The sequence below is a fragment of the Hyperolius riggenbachi genome, chromosome 6 (assembly GCF_040937935.1).
Source record: "Hyperolius riggenbachi isolate aHypRig1 chromosome 6, aHypRig1.pri, whole genome shotgun sequence".
Taxonomy (NCBI): Eukaryota; Metazoa; Chordata; class Amphibia; order Anura; family Hyperoliidae; genus Hyperolius; species Hyperolius riggenbachi.
The window spans coordinates 220026407-220049846 of NC_090651.1; the positions used below are offsets into that span (position 1 = coordinate 220026407).

The 23440-nt window shown below is 42.9% G+C and overlaps 1 protein-coding gene across 1 annotated transcript in view; it reads right to left on the reverse strand.

Annotated features, from left to right (window-relative positions):
- The window catches only part of LOC137521324 (isocitrate dehydrogenase [NAD] subunit gamma, mitochondrial-like), a 44749-nt gene that overhangs the window by 13993 nt on the left and 7316 nt on the right, over positions 1-23440 (reverse strand). The window contains exons 3-8 of the mRNA XM_068240441.1: positions 18960-19057; positions 18759-18874; positions 16483-16543; positions 4023-4155; positions 2292-2425; positions 2116-2218 (exon numbers count right to left, since the gene is read on the reverse strand). Of these exons, the coding sequence (XP_068096542.1) occupies positions 2116-2218; positions 2292-2425; positions 4023-4155; positions 16483-16543; positions 18759-18874; positions 18960-19057 (645 nt within the window). The remainder of the gene's footprint in view (positions 1-2115; positions 2219-2291; positions 2426-4022; positions 4156-16482; positions 16544-18758; positions 18875-18959; positions 19058-23440) is intronic.

Here is a 23440-nt window from a genome sequence, read left to right on the forward strand (position 1 = left end):
GCTTAGTAAGATCTTTAAGGTGAGTATCTGAGTTGAGCATCTGCCACTGTCTGTGTATTACCTGGCGAATTCTATCAGAAAGGGGCGAATAATCAAATACAAAATTAAACCTGCGTGGTCCGCAGCATTTTCTCTCTTTCCTAGCTAGAAGTTTACCCCTAGGGACTTCCCGAGCTCTATCCAAGGCTTGCAAAACAGAATTGAGTTGGTACCCCCTATTCAGGAGTCGTTGACACAACTCATCCGCCTGTGATTCGAAATCTGCCTCCGTACTGTTATTCCTCCTAAGACTTAGGAATTGGCCGTACGGGATGGCGTCCTTGACATGTCTGGGATAATAGCTGTTAAAATGCAGCAAACTGTTTGTTGCTGTCTCTTTTCTGTAACCCCTGGTTACAAGCTGGTCGTTTTCAATCGCCACCCTGAGGTCAAGGTACTCCACTTCCCTATCCCCAAAGTGCGATGTGAACTCCATATTTACGTGTTTGGAATTAATCCACTCCATAAAGCTGTTAAATTCAGCACAGCTACCATCCCAGATTACTCCTCCCACACCGAGAGGAACAGATTAGAGTAGGTGGGGGCTACCGGGGTACCCATTGCGGTTCCAGACACCTGTCTGAACCACTGACCATTAAACTTGAAAGAGTTATGGGTCAGCACAAAACCCAGGCAGTCACACAGAAAGTCAGAAAACTCATCAGTTTTGCCGTATCTGCCCAATGTTTGGTGGGCTGCCCGTATACCCGCCTCATGTGGGATGCGGCTATACAGGCTAACCACATCTATCGTTGCCAGGTGAAAACCCTTCTGCCAATGGAAACCATCAAGGACATTCAGGATGTCCACAGTATCTTGTACCAAGGATTTGACCATTCTGAGACATGGTCTCAACCTGTGATCTACGTATCTAGAAAGAGCTTCAGTCAGTGAACCCACCCCGGAGACGATCGGCCTCCCCGGTGGGTTCACCAACGTCTTATGAACCTTGGGTAAGTAATACCACAAGGGATACCGGGGTTTCTCTGTAAACAGTTCCTCTCCCAATTTTCTACTCAGGAAGCCCAACTCTACACCCCTTCTCAAAAGTGTCCTCATGCGACCTTTATCTTTTTCGACCGGATTTTCATCCAATCTTTGATATGTTGAGGCATTTAAAAATATTATCTATACAGGTTATATTTTTTACTATTTGTTCAAAGCCTTAAAGAGGAACTTTTACCGAAAGATAGTAGTAGAGGGGAAAAAAAAATCAATACATTGCAAAGTGAGTAGTCAAAAAATAGAAGATAGATCAAGAAATGACTGATACTCTGAGTGTAATTCGTTCATGTTGCATGATCCCTGTAAGCATGCAGGTCATAATCTATTACGGAAAAGAAAAAAAGACAGACAGCCCCCACAGACATATCCGATAAGCAAACTCACTAACAATGTGGTAGGCTAAACTGTCAAGGCCATGGACCTGACATCACACAGTGGGAGGGGTTTCAACACAGTCAGTCATACAATCAGTCCCTGATATCTATTTGAGAAAAGGTTAAGATTTCTCATGGAATAGGGGGAATCGGCTACTGATTGGGATGAAGTTCAATCCTGGGTTACAGGTCCTCTTCAAGTCTAATCATCATCCTTATCAGAATTTAACCTCCCTGGTGGTATGATTACTTACGAATTTTAGGGTCTTTTTAAAACGTTTCAGACCCTAAAATCAGGGAAAAAAATCATGCCACCAGAGTCTCTGCAGCAGCCCCTGCTCTCACTCACCTCCCTGGGCTCCAGCGCTGCAATTTTCCCTCCATCCTCCAGGTGGCGCTGTAACTCTGTAGAGAGATCAATGACGGCGATCTCACCAGAGTGATTCAGAGCCTCGGAGGACAGGAAGGAGAAAGGCTACGGATGTCTGGATCCCGCAGGAGGTGAGTAAAACCACCCGCTGCGCGCTAGCCCGAGCTACTGCCAGGGAGGTTAAGAACGCTTCGCAACAATGAGTTCCAGGTGTGAACTTTTCTGCTTTGGTTTTCAAAATCTCATTGGCGGCTAATGGAAAAAGCTTTCTTTTTGCCCAATCATTCATCAACCCATCCAAGTAGATGAACAGGAGGGCCCATATACCTGCATGGTGGTGTTGTCCACAATCATACTCTCAAAAGTGATGTCTGGATACCCAGAAGCCACTTCTTTGCAGCACTGGAGAAATAGGCCATCCCCCAGCTTCCTAAGGAGAGAACAAACCAATGAGGAATCTGTGAGTCAGTGCCCATCACCCTGCTGCAATATCTGCCTCTTACATGATATTAGCCTTGTGGACAGCTGTGATTTTCTTCCTTCCTTTCTCTCTGGCCAGTTTGAAGGCGTATTCTGCGATGCGAAGTGAGTTTGTACGGGTGATGATCTTCAGGCTTTCCACCACACCAGAAACACTCTACAAGAAAAGAAAAGAAAATCATTATCCAAAGCAACACTGCCTTTAAACTAAAGGGGACATTAAACGTTGGACTAAAGTATATTAAAGGTAGCCACACATTGATTGATCTGAATCTGATCAGAGAGGGATTGAAATCTTTCACACACCATACATGGATTTTGAATAGACTTCAGCATCTATTGAAAATCTATGGAACAACAGCATTGCACTGTTCTATGCAGTGCAACACTATGGGCCATTGGTCTACTGCTGCCCGTGCCCTGCATCAATTATGTAGATCGATTCTAGCTAAAAATCGAGATTACCATTGATCTGACCCGGTGGGGCTCAGATTTCTGGCCGATTCAACCGAGAGAGATTGAAACAGCCAGAAATAGAACTGAAAAATCTATAACTGTATGACTACCTTAACCCTATAATCTTGTGAAAGGTAGTTCTTGCAGTCTCACAGTTGTACATGGGCAAGTATGTAAAGCAAACACATGACTGGGTATCAGGCCTTGGCAAGCCAAACGGGTGTCCTCATACTTAGGGTTGGTCTGAATTTGCACAGTGAACATGCGGGAGATTTTTACTTTTAGGTGTGTGTGTGTGTGTGTGTGTGTGTGTGTGTGTGTGTGTGTGTTGCTACTGGGCAGCATACATGTCCTTGTGTAGATGCATTTATAAAGGGCCCAGTTTATGAGACAAAACACTGACACCTGATAGCTCCAGTGTGATCAGCAAGAACCAGGGTACACTGCAACCGTGATGTTGGATGTGACCAGAGTCATTACTTTACCTTTGGTTACAGATTGCCCAGCAAGCTCATTTTGAACCAGATCTCCTAGGAGTGTGGAAAGGGCTAAAAAAGGACCAAAATGCTATGCAAAGCAGAAATGTTCCTTCTTAAAAGAGAAGGTATTTGCGATTATTCAATTTGGAGTGAGCATATGATTTCCCCCTCAACGCATCACTGCTGAATTTGCATATTCAGCAGTGATGCACTGTGGGAGACATCATATGCTCACTCCAACCTGAATAATAGCAAATACCTTCTCTTTTAAGAAGGAACATTTCTGCTTTACCTCTGGTGTGAAGGAGAAGTGACAGCTGTGATTACTGTAAAGCGGCACCAGGAGATCTTACCTCAAAGACCAATACTGCTGCACTATGGTAAGCCAGAAGAGGAGTGTCTATATCTCGGGGAAGGGGATACTCTGTTGTGCAATATGACAGAAGCGACTGAGTTGCTTTACAGCCACCTAAAAATCACTCCAAGCATATGAGAGTACAAGCCTAAAACTAGCTGGATGCTGCTGTCACAGCCAGAAATTTTATTTCAGAGAATACCTCATCACTGGCTATTAGAAGAAAAAGGTGCTTGCACACAGTTTCATAATCTGATAGTCATAATATTTTAGTTAGCGGTCATAAAAAAATGTCAGACTTTAGGATCTGAACATTTTTTCCCCCCTTATGACAGAAAGTTCTGATTGCATTTAACAAATATACATATATCATTAAAAAACGAATACAAAATGAATCTGTTCATGGCCAGCATTAGCGTAATAATGGGTAATAATATTGAAGACTTTTCCGGTAGATATGTGACCTCATGCTCCAGGCTGCTGTACTCTCCCTCTGTGTTCTCCCGCACAATCAGGATGTCAATGTTCTTGTGTCGGGTCTGCACCCCCGGGAGGCTCTGACAGTGGATGACATTGGCATACAGGTCTAATGTGGTGCTAAAGACATAAAAACAAAGCATACGTTCATTGTCAATGGTCTAATGACATGTCTTCAAGCAAACAAAGTTTCCTTAACTCATCTCTGTCACGTTCTACATAATCTAGACGTTTTCTCACTAAGGCTAGGTTCCCACTTATGCCAGACAATGAACTGCCAGGGGGAACGGACAGTGTATTGTCTGCTCCGATGGGCCGCTGTGGTCTGGCTGGAGCCCGGGCGGATGTGTTTCAACCATATGGATATATTGGAAATGCACGCGCTCTTCTGGGACAATCGTGGACAGCACAGCAGTGTGGCCTGCTTACAGCAACAGATCCAATCCAGACTGACAAGTGTGAACGGATCCCATTTATAAAATAGGATCCATTCACTGTAAGTTTGGCGATGTGGTAAAATGGATAAAAGAAAAAAAAAAGTCTGTGTTCCGCTGTATTGGGAACACAGCCTAAAGCCAGAGCCACAGCCTAAAGTCCACCAAAAGTTTATTTCAAGTAACAGTGCAGAGAACAACGTTTCGACCAGTGCAGTCTTTATAAAGTGCTTACTAAATCTGAGAAACTTTGCTATCGCTTAACACATTATTATTATTTAGTATTTATATAGCGCCGACATCTTCCGCATCGCTGTACAGAGTATCTTGTCTTATCACTTAAAGAGAACCCGAGGTGGCTTGTACGAATCCTATTAGCACACAGAGGCTGGGTCTGCATATAATGCCCAGCCTCTGTCGCTATACTGTCTCCCCCCAGGCCCCACCTGCGCTCTGCTATCCCCCATAAATCACGCAGCGTGTCGCCAGCAGGCTGTTTACAGCTGTACTGTCAGTCTGGCCACTCCCCCGCCTCCTCTATGTCGCCGCTCCACACCCGCGTCCCTTCCCTTCAATCAGCAGGGAGGGTAGGGACGCGGGTGGAGAGCGGCGACATAGAGGAGGCGGGGAAGTGGCCAGACTGACAGTACAGCTGTGTCGCCAGCGTGTCGCTAGCTCGGCTGTGTGATTTATGGGGGATAGCAGAGCGCAGGTGGGGCCTGGGGGGAGACAGTATAGCAACAGAGGTTGGGCATTATATGCAGACCCAGCCTCTGTGTGCCAATAGGATTCGTACAAGCCACCTCGGGTTCTCTTTAACTGTCCCTCAAAGGGGATTACAATCTAATCCCTAACACAGTCATATGTCTATGTATGTATGTATCGTAGTCTAGGGCCAATTTAGCGGGAAGCCAATTAACTTATTTGGCTGTTTTTGGGATGTGTGAGGAAACCGGAGTACCCGGAGTTAACTCAGGCAGAGCGTACAAACTCTGTACAGATTGTGCCCTGGCTGGGATTCAAACTGGGGACTCAGTGCTGCAAGGCGAGAGCGCTAACCACTAAGCCCCCGTGTTGCCCTTTTGTCATCTAACCTGGCTGACCAAAGCTGCAGAATGTATTGTCTTGAGCAATCTTTCTGCAAATTATGAATATTAACAGCATCAGACATTAATTACTCTCTCTAAAAAGGTAACTTCTGCCTCTAGGCTTCTCTGAGAAAGCACTATTTACACAGATTAAAGGGAAAGTGCAGGGGCCAGCTACTATTGCTGACTACTACAAGAATCAGGAAGTGATGGTGTCTCAAGAAAAAGCATTCACTGAAGTATTTAAACAGGTGTAGGCTCGAGCAAAAATACAAATAACTTATTTAGAAAAAAAAAAAGGCTTTAGGTTCCTGTTTACAAACCCTGTCACTTTATTACATGGCTAGTAGACCTAAGTCCTGTCCTCCTCCTGTCCCAACGGCTACACATGTGTAGTAGCCAAAACACACATGACACAGGGACAGCAGGACGACGCAGGGACAGTTAGGGTTTTATTACATAGGATAGGCTAGAGAATTTTGCTATACAGGAGGTTTTAGCTTAGTATGGCTGTGCTCCTCTTGTCAAATCAATGTGTCATTCTTGAGATATGGGAACTTAATGATAAATCAACTTAGAACTCTGGCAGAAACAAATTTCCTCACCCGTTTGTGCCCATTTTTATGGCTGGTGCACACTAAAATGCTACTGTGTTGGCTGTGCCTCCTCCTCCCTGTACCCATCCAGCACTACGTATTCTGCCACTGCGGCAGCTATGATCCATCTGTCTGCTTCACCGTAGGAGATACTGGGACCACGTGGAAGGTTCCTTTGGTTCCGTTTGCAAATCTTCAGGTACAACCATGAGTCAAGCCTACTTTGTGGGACTGTATTCTTGAAAACAGCATTCTTGTTGAACTGTACAAGGCTGTTGGTGCAACAGATTGCAAAGGTGTTGGGTTATCTAAACCTTTATGCTAATGCTCAGCTAGCTTTGCCTGATTATATCATTGCTGGACTAACATGCTTTCCTATGCAACTGCATGGCTTGGCCTCTTTTCTGAAGTGTGATATTCAGCTACTTTGATTTCTGCTTCGCTATGGAACTTTATAACTTGTGTCTATCTATATGCTGATGTAAAGAATCAAAAGAGGCTGGACTGTATACATCAAGTACAGTATCATCATTAAAGCGGAATATAACCCTGCATTTCAACTTTGCTCTAAAACATTATTTACAGTATATTATATGCAACCAGCATTTTTTTTTTTACTAGACCAGCATTGGAGGGGTTACACAGGGCTTTAAAGTCCCTGGAGATTTTTACAGACACATCCGAACTTGAGTTAGATACTTTTTGTTTACACAAATGTATCTAAGTGTTTATTGTGACTCATCTCTCTCACTGAGAAGGAGTTGGAGGACAGCCAAAGAGTGTGTAACATTTCTAAATATATACATATAACTAAATAGAATGTAACTATCTGAACGTCTGCACGGAACTTAAAACCTCTGTGTTTAACCCTTCCAATGCTGGTCTAGTAAAAAAAAAATGCTTTTTGCATATAATATGCTGTAAATAATGTTTTAGAGCAAAGTTGAAAAGCAGGGTTATATTCCGCGGATCTGAACTCATAACTTCCTCTCTGCTCTAAAAGATAATCAACAGAATAATAACCTTCAAAGAAAAACATTTCCTTGTTACAGCTGATACATATCCTGCAATAAATCTGCAATGTATCCACTTCCTGCTTTCACGGAAGCAGACATATTAACATCTTGTGCTTTCAATTTAGCCTCTCTGTTGTGGCAGTCAGCTGATACAGCTGAGGGATCAAACTGCAACTTGTGATTACACAGATGACAAGGAATTAGGCTAAACTCTCTAAAATACATACAGGGTGCATTTCTCTGTTTTCCTTCTGTCCTATGCAAGAGTGCAGGTCCACTTTAACAAATCCATTGTCTGTATGGTAGTTTATGTACAGTCTACAATCAGGCTGGCATGAGTATGAATAAAATTAGCATATTGTGATAAAGTTCATTATTTTCTGTAATGTACTGATAAACATTAGACTTTCATATATTTTAGATTCATTACACACAACTGAAGTAGTTCAAGCCGTTTATTGTTTTAATAGTGATGATTTTGGCATACAGCTCATGAAAAACAAAAATTCTTATCTCAAAAAATTAGCATATCATGAAAAGGTTCTCTAAACGAGCTATTAAACTAATCATCTGAATCAACTAATTAACTCTAAACTCCTGCAAAAGGTTCCTGAGGCTTTTAAAAACTCCCAGCCTGGTTCATTACTCAAAAACATAATCATGGGTAAGACTGCCGACCCGACTGCTGTCCAGAAGGCCATCACTGACACCCTCAAGCAAGAGGGTAAGACACAGAAAGAAATTTCTGAACGAATAGGCTGTTCCCAGAGTGCTGTATCAAGGCACCTCAGTGGGAAGTCTGTGGGAAGGAAAAAGTGGAAGAGGTGACCGGACCCTGAGGAAGATTGTGGAGAATGACAGATTCCAGACCTTGGGGGACCTGCGGAAGCAGTGGACTGAGTCTGGAGTAGAAACATCCAGAGCCACCGTGTACAGGCTTGTGCAGGAAATGGGCTACAGGTGCCGCATTCCCCAGGTCAAGCCATTTTGAACCAGAAACAGCTGCAGAAGCGCCTGACCTGGGCTACAGAGAAGCAGCACTGGTCTGTTGCTCAGTGGTCCAAAGTACTTTTTTCAGATGAAAGCAACTGTTGCATGTCATTCGGAAATCAAGGTGCCAGAGTCTGAAAAAAGACTGGGGAGAGGGAAATGCCAAAATGCCTAAAGTCCAGTGTCAAGTACCCACAGTCAGTGATGGTGTGGGGTGCCATGTCAGCTGCTGGTGTTGGTCCACTGTGTTTTATGAAGGGCAGGGTCAATGCAGCTAGCTATCTGGAGATTTTGGAGCACTTCATGCTTCCATCTGCTGAAAAGCTTTATGGAGATGAAGATTTCATTTTTCAGCACAACCTGGCACCTGCTCACAGTGCCAAAACCACTGGTAAATGGTTTACTGACCATGGTATTACTGTGCTCAATTGGCCTGCCAACTCTCCTGACCTGAACCCCATAGAGAATCTGTGGGATATTGTAAAGAGAAAGTTGAGAGACGCAAGACCCAACACTCTGGATGAGCTTAACCTGCTGGGCGTTCTGATTCCCACGACCGCAAGGTTTTTTTCGCCCGATTTTTGTTTTATATCATGTAGCTAGCCTAGCGCTAGCTACATGATTCTCCCCTTGCAGCTCTTTCCCTCCCACCCTTCTGATCGCCGCCGGCGATCACGCCCATAAGGAAATCCCGTTCTGAACGGGATTTCCTTGAGGGCTTCCCCGTCGCCATGGCGACGAACGGAGTGACGTCATCGAAGTCGTGACGTCACAGGGACTCCCGATCCACCCCAAAGCGCAGCCTGGCGGTGATTGGCCAGGCTGCTCACGGGGTCTGCGGGGGGGGCCTCATTTGCGTCGGGTAGTGGCGGATCGTCGGCTAACGGGTAGGACACGCAGCAAGCAAAGTGCTTGCTGCGTGTTTTAAAAAAAAAAAATATTCAAATTGGCCCAGCAGGGCCTGAGCGGTGCCCTCTAGCATCTATGGACGAGCTCAGCTCGTCCAGAACGCTAGGGAGGTTAATGCTGGGTACACACGTTGCGATTTCCCGCTCGATTATTTCCAACATGTTCGATCGGGTTTCAATGGATACAGCCGTCGATTTTGCATATTAAGTATGCAAAATCGATGGCTGTATCCATCGAAACCAGAACATGTTGGAAATATTCAAATTGATCCAATCGATCCCGCTGATCGAGCGGGAAATCGCAACGTATGTACCCAGCATTAGGCCGCTATCGAAGCATCCTGGGCCTCCATAACACCTGAGCAGTGCCACAGGCTGATTGCCTCCATGCCACGCCGCATCGAAGCAGTCATTTCTGCAAAAAGATTCCCGACCAAGTATTGAGTGCATAACTGAACATAATTATTTGAAGCAATCTGAAATAAAGAAAAGCGGACTCCGGCACTCCAATGCAGAGGTAGTTTATTCAAGCACGGTAGGTAAGAACAACAGGTTACAGAATGCCTGTGTCAACAGCTGTTTCGCGTGTAGTCACGCCTCCTCAGGACACCAAGGCTTACCCCTTCCTCTTTCCACCCCACCTATATACCCAGCTGGGGGGGCGGGCACCCTCTTCAAGAATACACAACAATATTAACCCTTAAAGGGGAAGGGGAATATCTCAATACACATACACATACAATTCGATATAGATAAAACCCGCACAGTTACTTTAAAAAAGCTGAAATTTAATTTCTATCGTTAAATCCTAAGTTGCCCAGTGCATTGGTCATCGATATCAGGGAAGCCTCTCTACGCAATAATAATTCTTCCTTAGAGCCCCCCCTAGACAATTCTGTGACTTTTAAAAGGCCAGCTACTTCTAGGCAATCTGCATTACCCCCATGGCAAGAATTAACGTGATCAATCATGCGGCGTGAGCCCACCCCACTCTTAATTGACCTCTTGTGTTGCAGGAATCTGTCCTCAAGTGGCTGAGTGGTCTCCCCTATGTAGAATCTCCCACAGGGGCACCAGACGCAATACACCACACATACCTGGACCTACAATTAATAATTTCCCTAACATGCCATGTAATACCACCTATCTGTACCACTTTGCCCCTCCTCACAAATTTGCATGCCGAAGCCGAACAATGGCTACAAGGGAAGTTCCCTTCCCATTTTTTCTCTGTCAACCAGTTTCTCGATTTATCATAAATTGGTTTGAACTCACTCTGGACCAATATCTTTTTAATAGTATTACCCCTTCTAAAGCTCACTCTAGGTGGTCTACCGACTACCTCTTTTAAATGTTCATCCAAGGATAACACATGCCAATGGCTGCGTATCACCTGTTGAATCTGACTGGACATGGGGCTATAATCAAAAATAAAGTTAAACCTCTTTTCCTCAAATCTCTTTTTACCTTTTCTTTGAAGTAATTGGGTGCGGGGTATGGATCTGTCTCTTTCCAGGGCCTGTTCAATCGATCTACTTTGATACCCTCTTTTTAGGAGGCGACTGGTAAGTTCTAATGCCTGTATCTCAAACTCATTCACATTAGAATTATTTCTTTTTAGGCTAAGGAATTGGCCGTACGGGATGGCATCCTTTACATGTCTGGGGTGGTAGCTATCAAAATGTAGGAGACTTGATAGCAGTGGCTTTCCTATACCCCTTGGTGGTGAGACCCTCATCGCCCACCTCTATCATGAGATCAAGGAATTCCACTCTGACGTCTCCAAAATTTGCAGTGAACTCCATATTAATATCATTGGAGTTAATCCACTTAATGAAATCTCCAAACTCTCCCTGGCTACCACCCCAGACAATCAGGATGTCATCCATGTACCGCCGCTATAACTTTAAGGAATGCCTAAAGGGATTGGTAGGGGCCCAGATCTTTTCGTTTTCCCACATAGACAGAAACAAATTAGAATAAGTGGGGGCTACTGAGAGCTGTCGATACCATTCCCTATTGAATTTAAACGTATTGTGTTTAGAGTACAAATTTCAAGCACTCACACAAAAATTCTACATATTCTTTACTTTTACCAAAGTCGCTCAATACGTGGTGCATTGAGCCCAGCCCCTTCCCATGGGGGATCCTACTATATAAACTAACGATATCGATCGTAGCCAGGTGGAAACCACTCCGCCACTCAAAAGGACGCAACTACCTGCAGAACATCAACCGTGTCCTGTAGCAAAGATTTGACCGATCGGAGGCAAGGCCTCAACCTCCAGTCCAAAAACTTGGACAAAGTCTCCGTAAGTGAACCCACCCCGGAGACTATTGGTCTCCCAGGGGGGTTCACCAGGGTCTTATGAACCTTAGGTAAATAGTACCAAACAGGCCTGGGTCCGTGCTGCGCTCATGCGCAGTAGCAAAAAGCACGGACCAATAATTATTTGAAGGTTGACTTTTTTTGTTTTAAAAACACTTTTCTTTTTATTGGTCGGATGAAAAATGCTAATTTTTTGAGATAGGAATTTTGGGTTTTCATGAGCTGTATGCCAACATGATCAATATTAAAACAATAAAAAGCTTGGAGTACTTCAGTTGTGTGTAATGAAACTAATGAAAAGTCTAATGTTTATCAGTACATTACAGAGAATAATGAACTTTATCACAATATGCCAATTTTTTGAGAAGGACACGGACGGACACACACACACACACACACACACACACACACACACACACACACACTTCTCATTCAAAGAGTTTTTTTTATTTTCATGACTATGAACATTGTAGATTCATACTGAAGGCATCCAAACTATGAATTAACACATGTGGAAGTATAGTACATAACCAAAAAGTGTGAAAGAACTAAAAATATGTCATATTCTAGGTTCTTCAAAGTAGCCACCTTTTGCTTTGATTACTGCTTTGCACACTCTTGGCATTCTCTTGATGAGCTTCAAGAGGTAGTCGCCTGAAATGGTTTTCACTTCACAGGTGTGCCCTGTCAGGTTTAATAAGTGGGATTTTCTTGCCTTATAAATGGGGTTGGGACCATCAGTTGCGTTGTGGAGAAGTCAGGTGGATACACTGAATAGACTGTTAGAGTTCGTATTATGGCAAAAAAAAAAAAAAAACAGCCAAGAAAAACAAGTGGCCATCAGTACTTTAAGAAATAAAGGTCAGTCAGTCCGAAAAATTGGGAAAACTTTGAAAGTGTCCCCAAGTGCAGTCTCAAAAACCATCAAATGCTACAAAGAAACTGGCTCACGTGCGGACCTCCCCAGAAAAGGAAGACCAAGAGTCACCTCTGCTGCGGAGGATAAGTTCATCCGAATCACCAGCCTCAGAAATCGCAGGTTAACAGCAGCTCAGATTAGAGATCAGGCCAATGCAACACAGAGTTCTAGCAGCAGACAAATCTCTAGAAGAACTGTTAAGAGGAGATTGTGAATCAGGCCTTCATGGTACAATATCTGCTAGGAAACCACTGCTAAGGACAGTTAACAAGCAGAAGAGACTTGTTTGGGCTAAAGTACACAAGCAATGGACTTTAGACCAGTGGAAATCTGTGCTTTGGTCTGATGAGTCCAAATTTGAGATTTTTGGTTCCAACCACCATGTCTTTGTGCGACGCAGAAAAGGTGAACGGATGGTCTCTACATGCCTGTTTCCCACCGTGATGCATGGAGGAGGAGGTGTGATGGTGTGGGGGTGCTTTGCTGGTGACACTGTTGGGGATTTATTCAAAATTGAATGCATACTGAACCAGCATGGCTACCACTACTTGCAGCAGCATGCTATTCTATCTGGTTTGCGTTTAGTTGGACCATCATTTTTCAACAGGACAATGACCCCAAACACACCTCCAGGCTGTGTAAGGGCTATATGACCAGGAAGGAGAGTGATGGGGTGCTGTGCCAGATGACCTGGCCTCCACAGTCACCAGACCTGAACCCAATCAAGATGGTGTGGGGTGAGCTGGACCGCAGAGTGAAGGCAAAAGGGCCAACAAGTGCTAAGCATCTCTGGGAACGCCTTCAAGACTTTTGGAAGACCATTTCAGGTGACTACCTCTTGAAGCTCATCAAGAGAATGCAAAAAATGTGCAAAGCAGTAATCAAAGCAAAAGGTGGCTACTTTGAAGAACCTAGAATATGACATTTTCAGTTGTTTCACACTTTTTGGTTATGTACTATACTTCCACATGTGTTAATTCATAGTTTGAATGCCTTCAGTGTGAATCTACAATGTTCATAGTCATGAAAATAAAGAGAACTCTTTGAATGAGAAGGCGTGTCCAAACTTTTGGTCTGTACTATATATATATATATATATATATATATATTGTTGCACCTTCCTCAATCAGTATTTACATGGTGCACATTTTAAATATTTGTTAAATTAATAATAATTAGGGACCGTTTCATATGACAGTCTACTGACAATCAGTGTACAAACATACTGCTTGGCTCCTGGCTGGGCAGCCTGTACTGTGTTATACAGATGGTAAGCAGGCGAGCTATCCACCTGAGTGGCACCCACAGCTACAAAAGAGAGGTGGGAAAAATATATAGTACTAGCAGACCCAAGCCCGTTTAAAAAGGGCTCTAGGGTCTGTTTCTTGCCGCCGCATGTTACTGTGCATACGTGCGCGCGCAACAGCTGCACACAAGCGCGCGCACCCACTCACACGCCCGCCCGTCTCCCTGTCTCTGTGAGGCTGGGTCCATGCTGTGCGCATGTGCAGTAGCAAAAAGCACGGACCAAGCTACACAGGGACAGCGTGACGCAGGGACACAGGGGTTTTATTAGAGAGGATGTACGCCGTTTTATTTGCTAATATACAAGTAGGAAAAAGTTCTGCATAATTGGTAGCTGTATGGCAGTTGCAAAACTTTAACCCCTCCAATATGTGAAATGGCAGAGTGTTTTGATCTGCAAATAGCAGAAAACCTATAAAAAAAATCTGATTTAAAAAATAACAAATACTTCATTGTGCAGTGCAAGATTGTGCAAGTCATTGTAAAATGGCAGTTGACGTAAGCTGACAATCACATGATCCATTATTCAAGACAGCTATTAAGTATGCTCATCTCTGTAGGTTACACCACCAGACAAATTTCCTCTCAATGTTTCACAATATTGGACAGAATTATTGATGGCAGTAACTGGAAAAAAAATAATCTCAGAATCAAAAATCACCGTTTAGTGCTATTGCAGGAAAATGAAGAATCTGGGAGTCTCATAACAGTACCCCTAAAATTAGTCATTGTTGAGTAATAATATCAAGTCTGTAGAGCACAGGAATAGAGATTACATCTTAATACTTTCCGTTACTGATTTTTAAAAGGAAATCAATTACATGACTGGAAATCTTGTGTGTGCCAGCTGAGATTAATAACTATGTGATGAAAACAAAGAGAAATTAATAATTATGGATCAATCCCAATGATTTTAATGTGTGCCCTAGACTTTAGGCAAAGCATTCATTTTAAAATCTTTACAAATTACACTAAACCTGTATAAAGTCATAATTCTGTTGAATAGCTTTTTTCACTGTCTTTCAGAGAGAGGCAGTATAGGGCTGGGAATTTTACTCAAAATTTGATTCAAGTCTCGTAAAACAGTCGATCAATAAAATTATCATCAACGAGGATTTAAAAAGTGACAGTGGCCATACACATTGATTTTCCCCATCAATTCCCAGCATATTTAATCGCCTTGGCCAAATCTGCCAGAGATCGTTGCCCAAACATGCTTCCCCAATCATAATTTTAATTGATGTTTGGCCAAAATCAGTCAAAATGATCAGTCTGAAGGTAAATACACACCTATGACTAATGTTGGCGGGCAGGATGCGGCGTGCACAATAGGATCGGCTGTTGCTTGGTCAAGTTGTCCCGCCTGGCAGATCGCTTACGGAGCAGCGGTCGGGGGGTACTGTACACAAGCCTAATTATGGGCTGAGGTGGTAATTATCGATATAAGCCAATAAAACGAAATAATTATCAGACTCAATCTGCCAGTTGAATAAGTCCGAACACGTGATATTGGTCCTTCATCGTTATTTGGCTACATTTTTCAAACCAATATCTGTTGATCGGCGGAAGTTTGAAATGACTTAAGTGAGGCTTCTCTCCTTTCTATGAAAGTAATCATGCAGATGGAAATGTATTGTTCTGGGTGGTGCCGATATCTTGTACCCGATTCTTAAGGTGGCCATACATCTCCTGATGTATGGGCACCTTTATTGTAGTAGACGTGATTGCTAGTAACTAGGGCTGCTGAGAGCTTAAATTAAATTTAAAGCGGACCCAAACCAAAAAATTTTTAATTCAAAATATTTAGTTGCACCACTCTGACACATACAAATATAAATAAACCCTCCTTCAAGCCTATGAGCATTTCAGTGCATGCTTTTCACCCTCCTCTTTGCATAACTAGGGTTATACAGGTGGCAGCCATTAGCAATTCCTCCTTTGCTGGACACCTCCTTCTCCACCAGTCTGCCGGATTCTGTCCCGGCAATATGAAATGAAGGGAGGGGTTCCTCCAATAAATGTAAAATATTTTATATTTGTCATCATGCAGCTGAAAAAAAGGCTGCTATTTATTATTATAATTTAGAAAATAGATTTTATTTCTGAAATCTTGTATTTTTTAGCTTGGGTCCACTTTAACACTCTCTTATCCAAAGCATCTTGTTTACCATCACAGAATTTTGCTCATCCATACTAAACATCCACTGATGTTGAACAAGATTCGGCGATTATGATTTTGTTTAAAGGATACCCGAAGTGACATGTGACATGATGAGATAGACATGTGTATGTACAGTGCCTAGCACACAAATAACTATGCTGTGTTCCTTTTTTTCTTTCTCTGTCTGAAAGAGTTAAATATCAGGTATGTAAGTGGCTGACTCAGTCCTGACTCAGACAGGAAGTGACTACAGTGTGACCCTCACTGATAAGAAATTCCAACTATAAAACATTTTCCTAGCAGAAAATGGCTTCTGCGAGCAAGAAAGATAAAAAGGGGAATTTTTTTTATCAGTGAGGGTGACCCTGTAGTCACTGTCTGAGTCAGGACTGAGTCAGCCACTCGAATGTGTTATTCTTCTATTGGACAGGCTGGGTGAATCTGTGCCCAGAATCAAGTAATGCAGTTCAACTTATGTATGACATCAATATCAGCAATTTGGAAAGCTGAACTGAAGGGTTTGTTTATGTCTCAAAAATAGTGGAATTTCACTTTGAATATAAAATACAGCACCTGAACTTGAGCCTTATTACTGCACCTGTGGGCATCCTAGTCCTGAGTTTTCACGGCATGCTAAACAACATTTAACAGACATAAGATTAATACACAGAAGTTTACAATACATAAAAGTAAGTACTCACCGAAGTAAGTTATTTCTGGAGAGGTGGGATGGAGGCATGTTATGGTTTGTCTCAATGTTACCTGATAAGATAAAAACGAGCAAACATCATTGCCAGCTACTGTCTCTCACCTCTCGCCATAACATAGTTTTTTTCTTTCTTTTTTCTTTCTCTGTCACTCACCTGCTTAGTTTCTTATATTCTTTCATACGCCCAGGGACGGCTTTACCATAAGGCACTGTAGGCACGTGCCTGCAGGCGCCTGATGATGTAAATGCGTCTCACTCCCCTCCCCAAGTGGCTCCCTCCCTCCTTCCCCATGTAGAATCCCAAGCGGATCGTACATAATATGTTACTCACCCTGCTCTCTGCATTCCACTGACAAGATCTCCCTTTAGTCGGGGGCACCTCTAGCTTCTTAATACTAAGGAGCACCTCTAGCTACCTATTATGGGCAAGGAAAGTAAGGGAGAAGTGACAGCTGGGCCAGCCGGCACACTTGCAGTGCGGTTCGGCAGTGAACCTACAAACCCCTTAAGCTGTAAGGAAGAAGAAGAAGAAAAGGCAGGCATATGCAGGCCCAGATTTACCTGACAGGAGGCTCCTGTCAGGCAAATCTGGGCCTGCATATGCCTACCTTTTCTTCTTCTTTTTCCTTACAGCTTAAAGAGACACTGAAGCGAAAAAAAATTATGATATAATGAATTGGTTGTGTAATACGGATAATGACTAGAATTTTAGTAGCAAAGAAAATATTCTAATATTTTTATTTTCAGTTATATAGTGTTTTTATCACATTGCCTCATTCAATATTTGCAGTTTACACACTACTCAGCAGTCTAAATGGGTTCAAAAGTTCACTAGCCTCTGTAAAATCTTCCCTGCAGGGGGATCGTTCAGGAACAGCCTTATCAGTCCGCCGACAGTGCGTACACACGCACTACAGTCTGCTGAAAACCCGCCCAGCGGGAGGTGCTGACAGACCCGTCGTTGGCTGCTGTCGTGCATGTGTACGCACCTTTTGAAAGTCGTGAAGCTGGATGGATAATTTGCATAGATAACCACTGGAGTTTCTTAGCTCTTTCTTTACTGGAAACAATATTAGACTTGTGTCTCTGCTGCTGTTTTTTTTTTTCTTAGCTGTACTACACATACAAATCATCATAATTTTTTTTCCGCTTCAGTGTCTCTTTAAGCCTAGTACACACTTTCAATCACTGACCAATTTTACTACCTCCATGTAGTATGAGGATTTACCTACACAATCTGCTCATAGTATTCAAGATCTGTTGACCCAGATACTGCATGGAGGTGGTAAAATTGGTCAGCGTTTGGCCAATCATAATTTACTTTTTCTCTTTTATTCTCAAGCCTTCAACAGCTGCATGTTTGTTACAGATCAGTTACTCATTAAGCCTGCTACATGCATTCAATTTTTATTGCCCAATTTTACCATTTCCATGTATGTAAGTATAAGAGCTTACTTGCACAATCTATTCATAGTACTCAAAATCTGTCAGTTCTTATACCACATAGAGGTGATAAAATTGGCCATGATGCCAAGATTAGAGAGACAGCTATTGCATGGGCTCAGGACAGCCGCTAGGGGCTAGAGGAAGCCCCAGTTAACCTCCCCGGCGTTCTATTGAGATCGCCAGGGAGGCTGCGGGAGGGTTTTTTTTTAATAAAAAAAAAACTATTTCATGCAGCCAACTTAAAGTTGGCTGCATGAAAGCCCACTAGAGGGCGCTCCGGAGGCGTTCTTCCGATCGCCTCCGGCGCCCAGAATAAACAAGAAAGGCCGCAATGAGCGGCCTTCCTTGTTTTGCTTAGATCGTCGCCATAGCGACGAGCGGAGTGACGTCATGGACGTCAGCCGACGTCCTGACGTCAGCCGCCTCCGATCCAGCCCTTAGCGCTGGCCGGAACTTTTTGTTCCGGCTACGCTGGGCTCAGGCGGCTGGGGGGACCCTCTTTCGCCGCTGCTCGCGGCGGATCGCCGCAGAGCGGCGGCGATCAGGCAGCACACGCGGCTGGCAAAGTGCCGGCTGCGTGTGCTGCTTTTTATTTGAAGAAAATCGGCCCAGCAGGGCCTGAGCGGCAGCCTCCGGCGGTGATGGACGAGCTGAGCTCATCCATACCGCTCAGGAGGTTAAGATGATTTTCTTTAATTTGCTTGGACCTTCCCTTTTAAAAAGGTACATGCTTAGTAGTGCTGTTGCTTACAAAGAATAGTTAATGAAAGTTGTTATTTTCTTTCCTATACACGGTTACAAGAAATGAGACATGACATTTACCCTTCAGTGCTACTCTGTTTCTTCGAATAGCAGTAATGGCGTTCTGAATGTCATCCTCATCAGTAGAAGAAGAATTCACAGTTACCTCTTCAAAATCCACTGGGACACATGAATGCCTGAAAAGAGAACACCATCTCTATTATCAGCCCAAGACACAGCTAGGCCCCCAGTATACTTAACTGCCTGCAAGAAACTACCTACCTAAAAACTTCTTTCACGTGTAGCATCAGTTCTGGCCCAATGCCATCTCCAGGAATCATGGTCACAGTGTGTCTCCCTCCATACTTTGCAGGTGGGGGCTATAACCAGGAAAAGAAGGGGTGTTACATTCTTACAACAGCCAATTGGGCCCTCTGTATAAAAGGAAAATGAGTGTTGTTCACAGCAGCCACTTAGGTGTCAGCTTTCATATTGCATTTGGAATCTGATTTGCTGCTAATGGCAACAACATTTCTTTTCCATTATACATAAGCCCATTCATGACTGTGTTATGCACTATTGATGCCCAATCCCTAACATTACAATCAGTTAACTACATCTGAACTATTGAATTAATTTATTAGAACTTTATCCACTTCACCTTTTTGTAATAATTATTACATGAATAATTATTAACGTGTGATTTTGTACTAGCCAAAATTCAGATGATTAGGGAAATGCAAATTAAGCAGGATTTCAAGCCAAGTAAATGCAAATATTTATGATTAAGGAGAAGATATATTAATGGTGCAACATAATATGAAGCGCATACTAAGCAAAGCGTGTGCACAACACTGGAATGAATATACTTACTATGAAGTGCTGCTGTTAAAAGACAAAAAAGCACAGTCAGAAACATATATACGGTAGCTATAAGTGACTTGGAAGCTTGGATAGATTGGTTCATGTCAAACAAGCGAATCATAATCTCTGGAGGAAGCGCCGGTGGATAGTCCTACTCTACACAGCCAATGTGTGGTGGTGTGCAGTGTTGAAGGCTCACCTGTCCTTGCCTCCTTGGTGTCTTGCGTCCCAACGAGCACCTGTACCACGTGACTCGAGGCATGTAATGACGTGGCTACACGCACTGGTGCCATGTGGTATGGGCTGTCGCAACGACACCGGAAGCCAGTTTGTGGTGGAGAGATAGGTGAGCAGTCAAGATTTTGAACACCGATACTGCCATGCACCCAATCGAGCCTTTGTGACCAAGATTTACCATCACCCCTGATGGATCCTTTCGACCAGTGTAGACCAGAAATCGATCACAAGATTAATCAGGTGGTCATGTTGTGGTACTACTCGAAAGGTCGATTGGCCAGCTAAATTGAGTGATATATGGGCACCATAATGCCTACATTTGTCACAGCGATATTTTCCTGACAAGATTGTTTTGCTCATCTTGTGTATAGTGTCAGCATTTGGACACCAAATAACCGCTAACTGAATGTGCTTTGGATTTATCAAAGTATGGGCATGTGTGTGTTTCCAATACTTGCCCTTGAAGACACAGATATGGGATGCTATGAAGAAAGTTTTGTTTGTCAGGACATAAAACAAGGATCAATTATATAATATGTAATGTCAACATACCATTCACTACAAGACTGTAAATGTAGCGCAAGACGTTTACTTTGTTTTTCCACGATCAAGAGTTCTTTCTCTATCTGGTACCACTGGCATCATCAATACTGCTGTACATGATTACTACAATTACTATTACTACTTTAAGCATCAGCAAATCTAGGAGAGCATGTAAAGCAAGCAGAATGATTGTGAACGCAGAAGCCTTCTGGGACATTCAGTGTAATAGGATTGTGCTGAACCATTGTCCTCCAAAGCTGAAGATCCAGTTTTCTGCAATTACAGTAGTTTGATTTTATCACATTTCTATAGGAGGCTGAGCTGAAGCTTCGGCTAATGATTTTCTTAAGGATGAAAATTTGAAGAAAGGCTGGACTGTGTTTTGTGATCTTTGATTTTGAGCAGTCAATTAGAAAGGAAGGGTTTTTTTTCTGATTTGGGCTAGTATGGGTCTTCTTTGGTCATTATGAGAAATCAAGAAGCCATAGAATATTATACAATCTGACTATACAATCGTTATGCAGTCTTACCACATCAATATTGTGTTAAAGGACAACTGTAGTGAGAAGAATATGGAGGCTGCCTTATTTATTTCCTTTTAAACAATACCAGTTGTCTGGCTATCCTGCTGGTGTATTTGGCAGCTAATCTTGTCAGATCTGACAATGTCAGAAACACCTGATCTGCTGCGTACTTGTTTAGGGTCTATGCCTAAAAGTATTATAGGTAGAGGATCAGCAGGACAACCAGGCAACTGGTATTGGAAATAAGGAAATAAATATGGCAGCCTCCGTATCCCTTTTACTACAGTTGTCCTTTAACTGGTTCGGGACTGGCAATAGTTAAAACTACACCGAAATTGTGGCTACCAAAGCCTAATGCAGCGTAGTTTTAACACTAACGGCTACCGAGCACGGGACGAACTAGCATGTCCCGCCGACACAGATGTCAGCTGTCTAAAGACAGAGGAGGTCTCTACATAGGTCAGTAAATTAGTTAAGCTGGCCATACCCTTAAAAATTGCCACCTGATCGCTTACTCTCTGAAAGGAATTGATTTAGGAAGGTATCTATTCACACCAAACTAAGGATAAGCGAGAATGATTTTGCAAAAAGCAAAATTGTCCCGTGTGAGGGCTGTGTAGGCAGTGCTTATCTCACCTAAGCTTCTGCCTCCTCCCCATCTGATGCACTCCATGCCATGTTCTTTCTTCAGAGCGGAAATTTTGGTTTAGAAGGCGGAAGTATAAGAAGATGGAATGCAGCATTGAGCACATCAGAAGAGAGGAGGCGGCAGCTTAGGCGCGTTAACCCCCGCATACACAGCCTGCGCACGCTCCAGGAAATTTTCACTGTTTGCAAAACTGTCCTCACTCATCCATATACAGCACACTGCACATTAATAGATTCCAGCAGTATATGGGGACATTTTGAAAATTATTTCTTTTCAATCGATTTCTGATTAATGTGGACCGACAATTCTCTCAAACTTGCTATTCGTTTTTTATGTACCTGCAATAAAAGCTCTTCTACTATCTCTGGGACAGTAGCAAGTTCAGCTGCAGGCGAATGAGATTGCTATGGTCCTCTGTTTTAGGTAAGGTGAGACAAACTACTGCATAGAAATCTCTACCCAGACATTACTTAAAGGACAACTGTAATGAGTGGGATATGGAGGCTGTCATATTTATTTCCTTTTAAGCAATACCAGTTACCTGGCTATCCTGTTGATCCTTTGCCTCTAATACTTTTAGCTATGGTCCCTGAACAAGCATGCAGCAGATCGGGTGTTTGACATTTTTGTCAGATCTGATAAGATTAGCTGCATGCTTGTTTCTGGTGTAGTTCAGACACTACTGCAGCCAAATAGACCAGCAGGGCTGCCAGGCAACTGGTATTGCTTAAAAGGAAATAACTATGGCAGCCTCCCCTTTAAGTCTTCTACACATGCTTAAAGTACACCTTAAGTGAGAGGGATATGAAGGTTGGCATATTTATTTCCTTTTAAACAATACCAGTTGCCTGGCAGTCCTACCAATCTTTTTATCTGTCGCAGTGTCTGAATTGCACCCCTGATACAAGCATGCTGCTAATCCAGTCAAACATCAGCCAGAAACACCCAATTAGCATGCTTGTTCAGGGTCTATGACTTAAGTGTTGTAGGCAGAGAATCAGCAAGACAGACAGGCAATTTGCATTGTTTAAATTAAATTCATATTTAAATTAATTATTAAAAGGAAATACGTATGCCAGCCTCCAAATTCCTCCCAAATCAGGTGAGGTTTAACAAAGGTTTTTTAAAATTCACACCTATATTTGAGTGCTGGACTGAGTAGATGAAGGATTTCCTCCCCAAGCATAGTAGGTACAGTTTGCATGTCATAAATCTCCATTGAATGTACAATTTATTATGCAGAAGTTGGATAACATCGCCCAAAAGCATTAAAGTGGATCCGAGATGAACTTTTACTCATTGCATAATTGTGTTCCTTTCCTATTGTGTATAAGGCATTCCTCAAGCCAAATACTTTTTTGTTTTTGTTTTAATGCTCTAATTCCCTATAAACTAAAAAAGCCCCACCCATAGTTTTTCAGAGAGCCTTGGCAGTAGCAAGGGCTCATGGGAGCTCAGTCTGGGCAGGAGGAGGGGGAGGTATTACTAGCCATAGATTGCAGAGGCAGAGGGGAGGAGGAAGGAGGAGGGGGGGGATTAGGTTTTTTTTCACAGTCTGAGTGCTGATGGTGCAGATAAGCCTGCCTCTGTGTAATGTTTACAAACAACATGGCTGCTGTCATTGTATCACAGGAATAAATAATCATATTCTATTAAAGCTGTTTGCAGATAGATCTAAACTTTAGATAAAATATATAGACAAGTTACTTGTTATAGTTAGTTTTTCATCTCGGATCCGCTTTAAAAGGGTTTTCCAGTAAACAAGCTTACCACCCTATACACACATTATTTAATGGCAGAGTATATTTGTTTGTCCACTCTGCCAGTTACAGTGGGCATGATTGTTTATCGTCTTTGAAACAGTTCTAGTGCACCACACTGCTTTCCTTATTTAAGAGACGAAGATACGAAAATTCAATAGCACCACCAGTTAGTTTGAAGTTTTC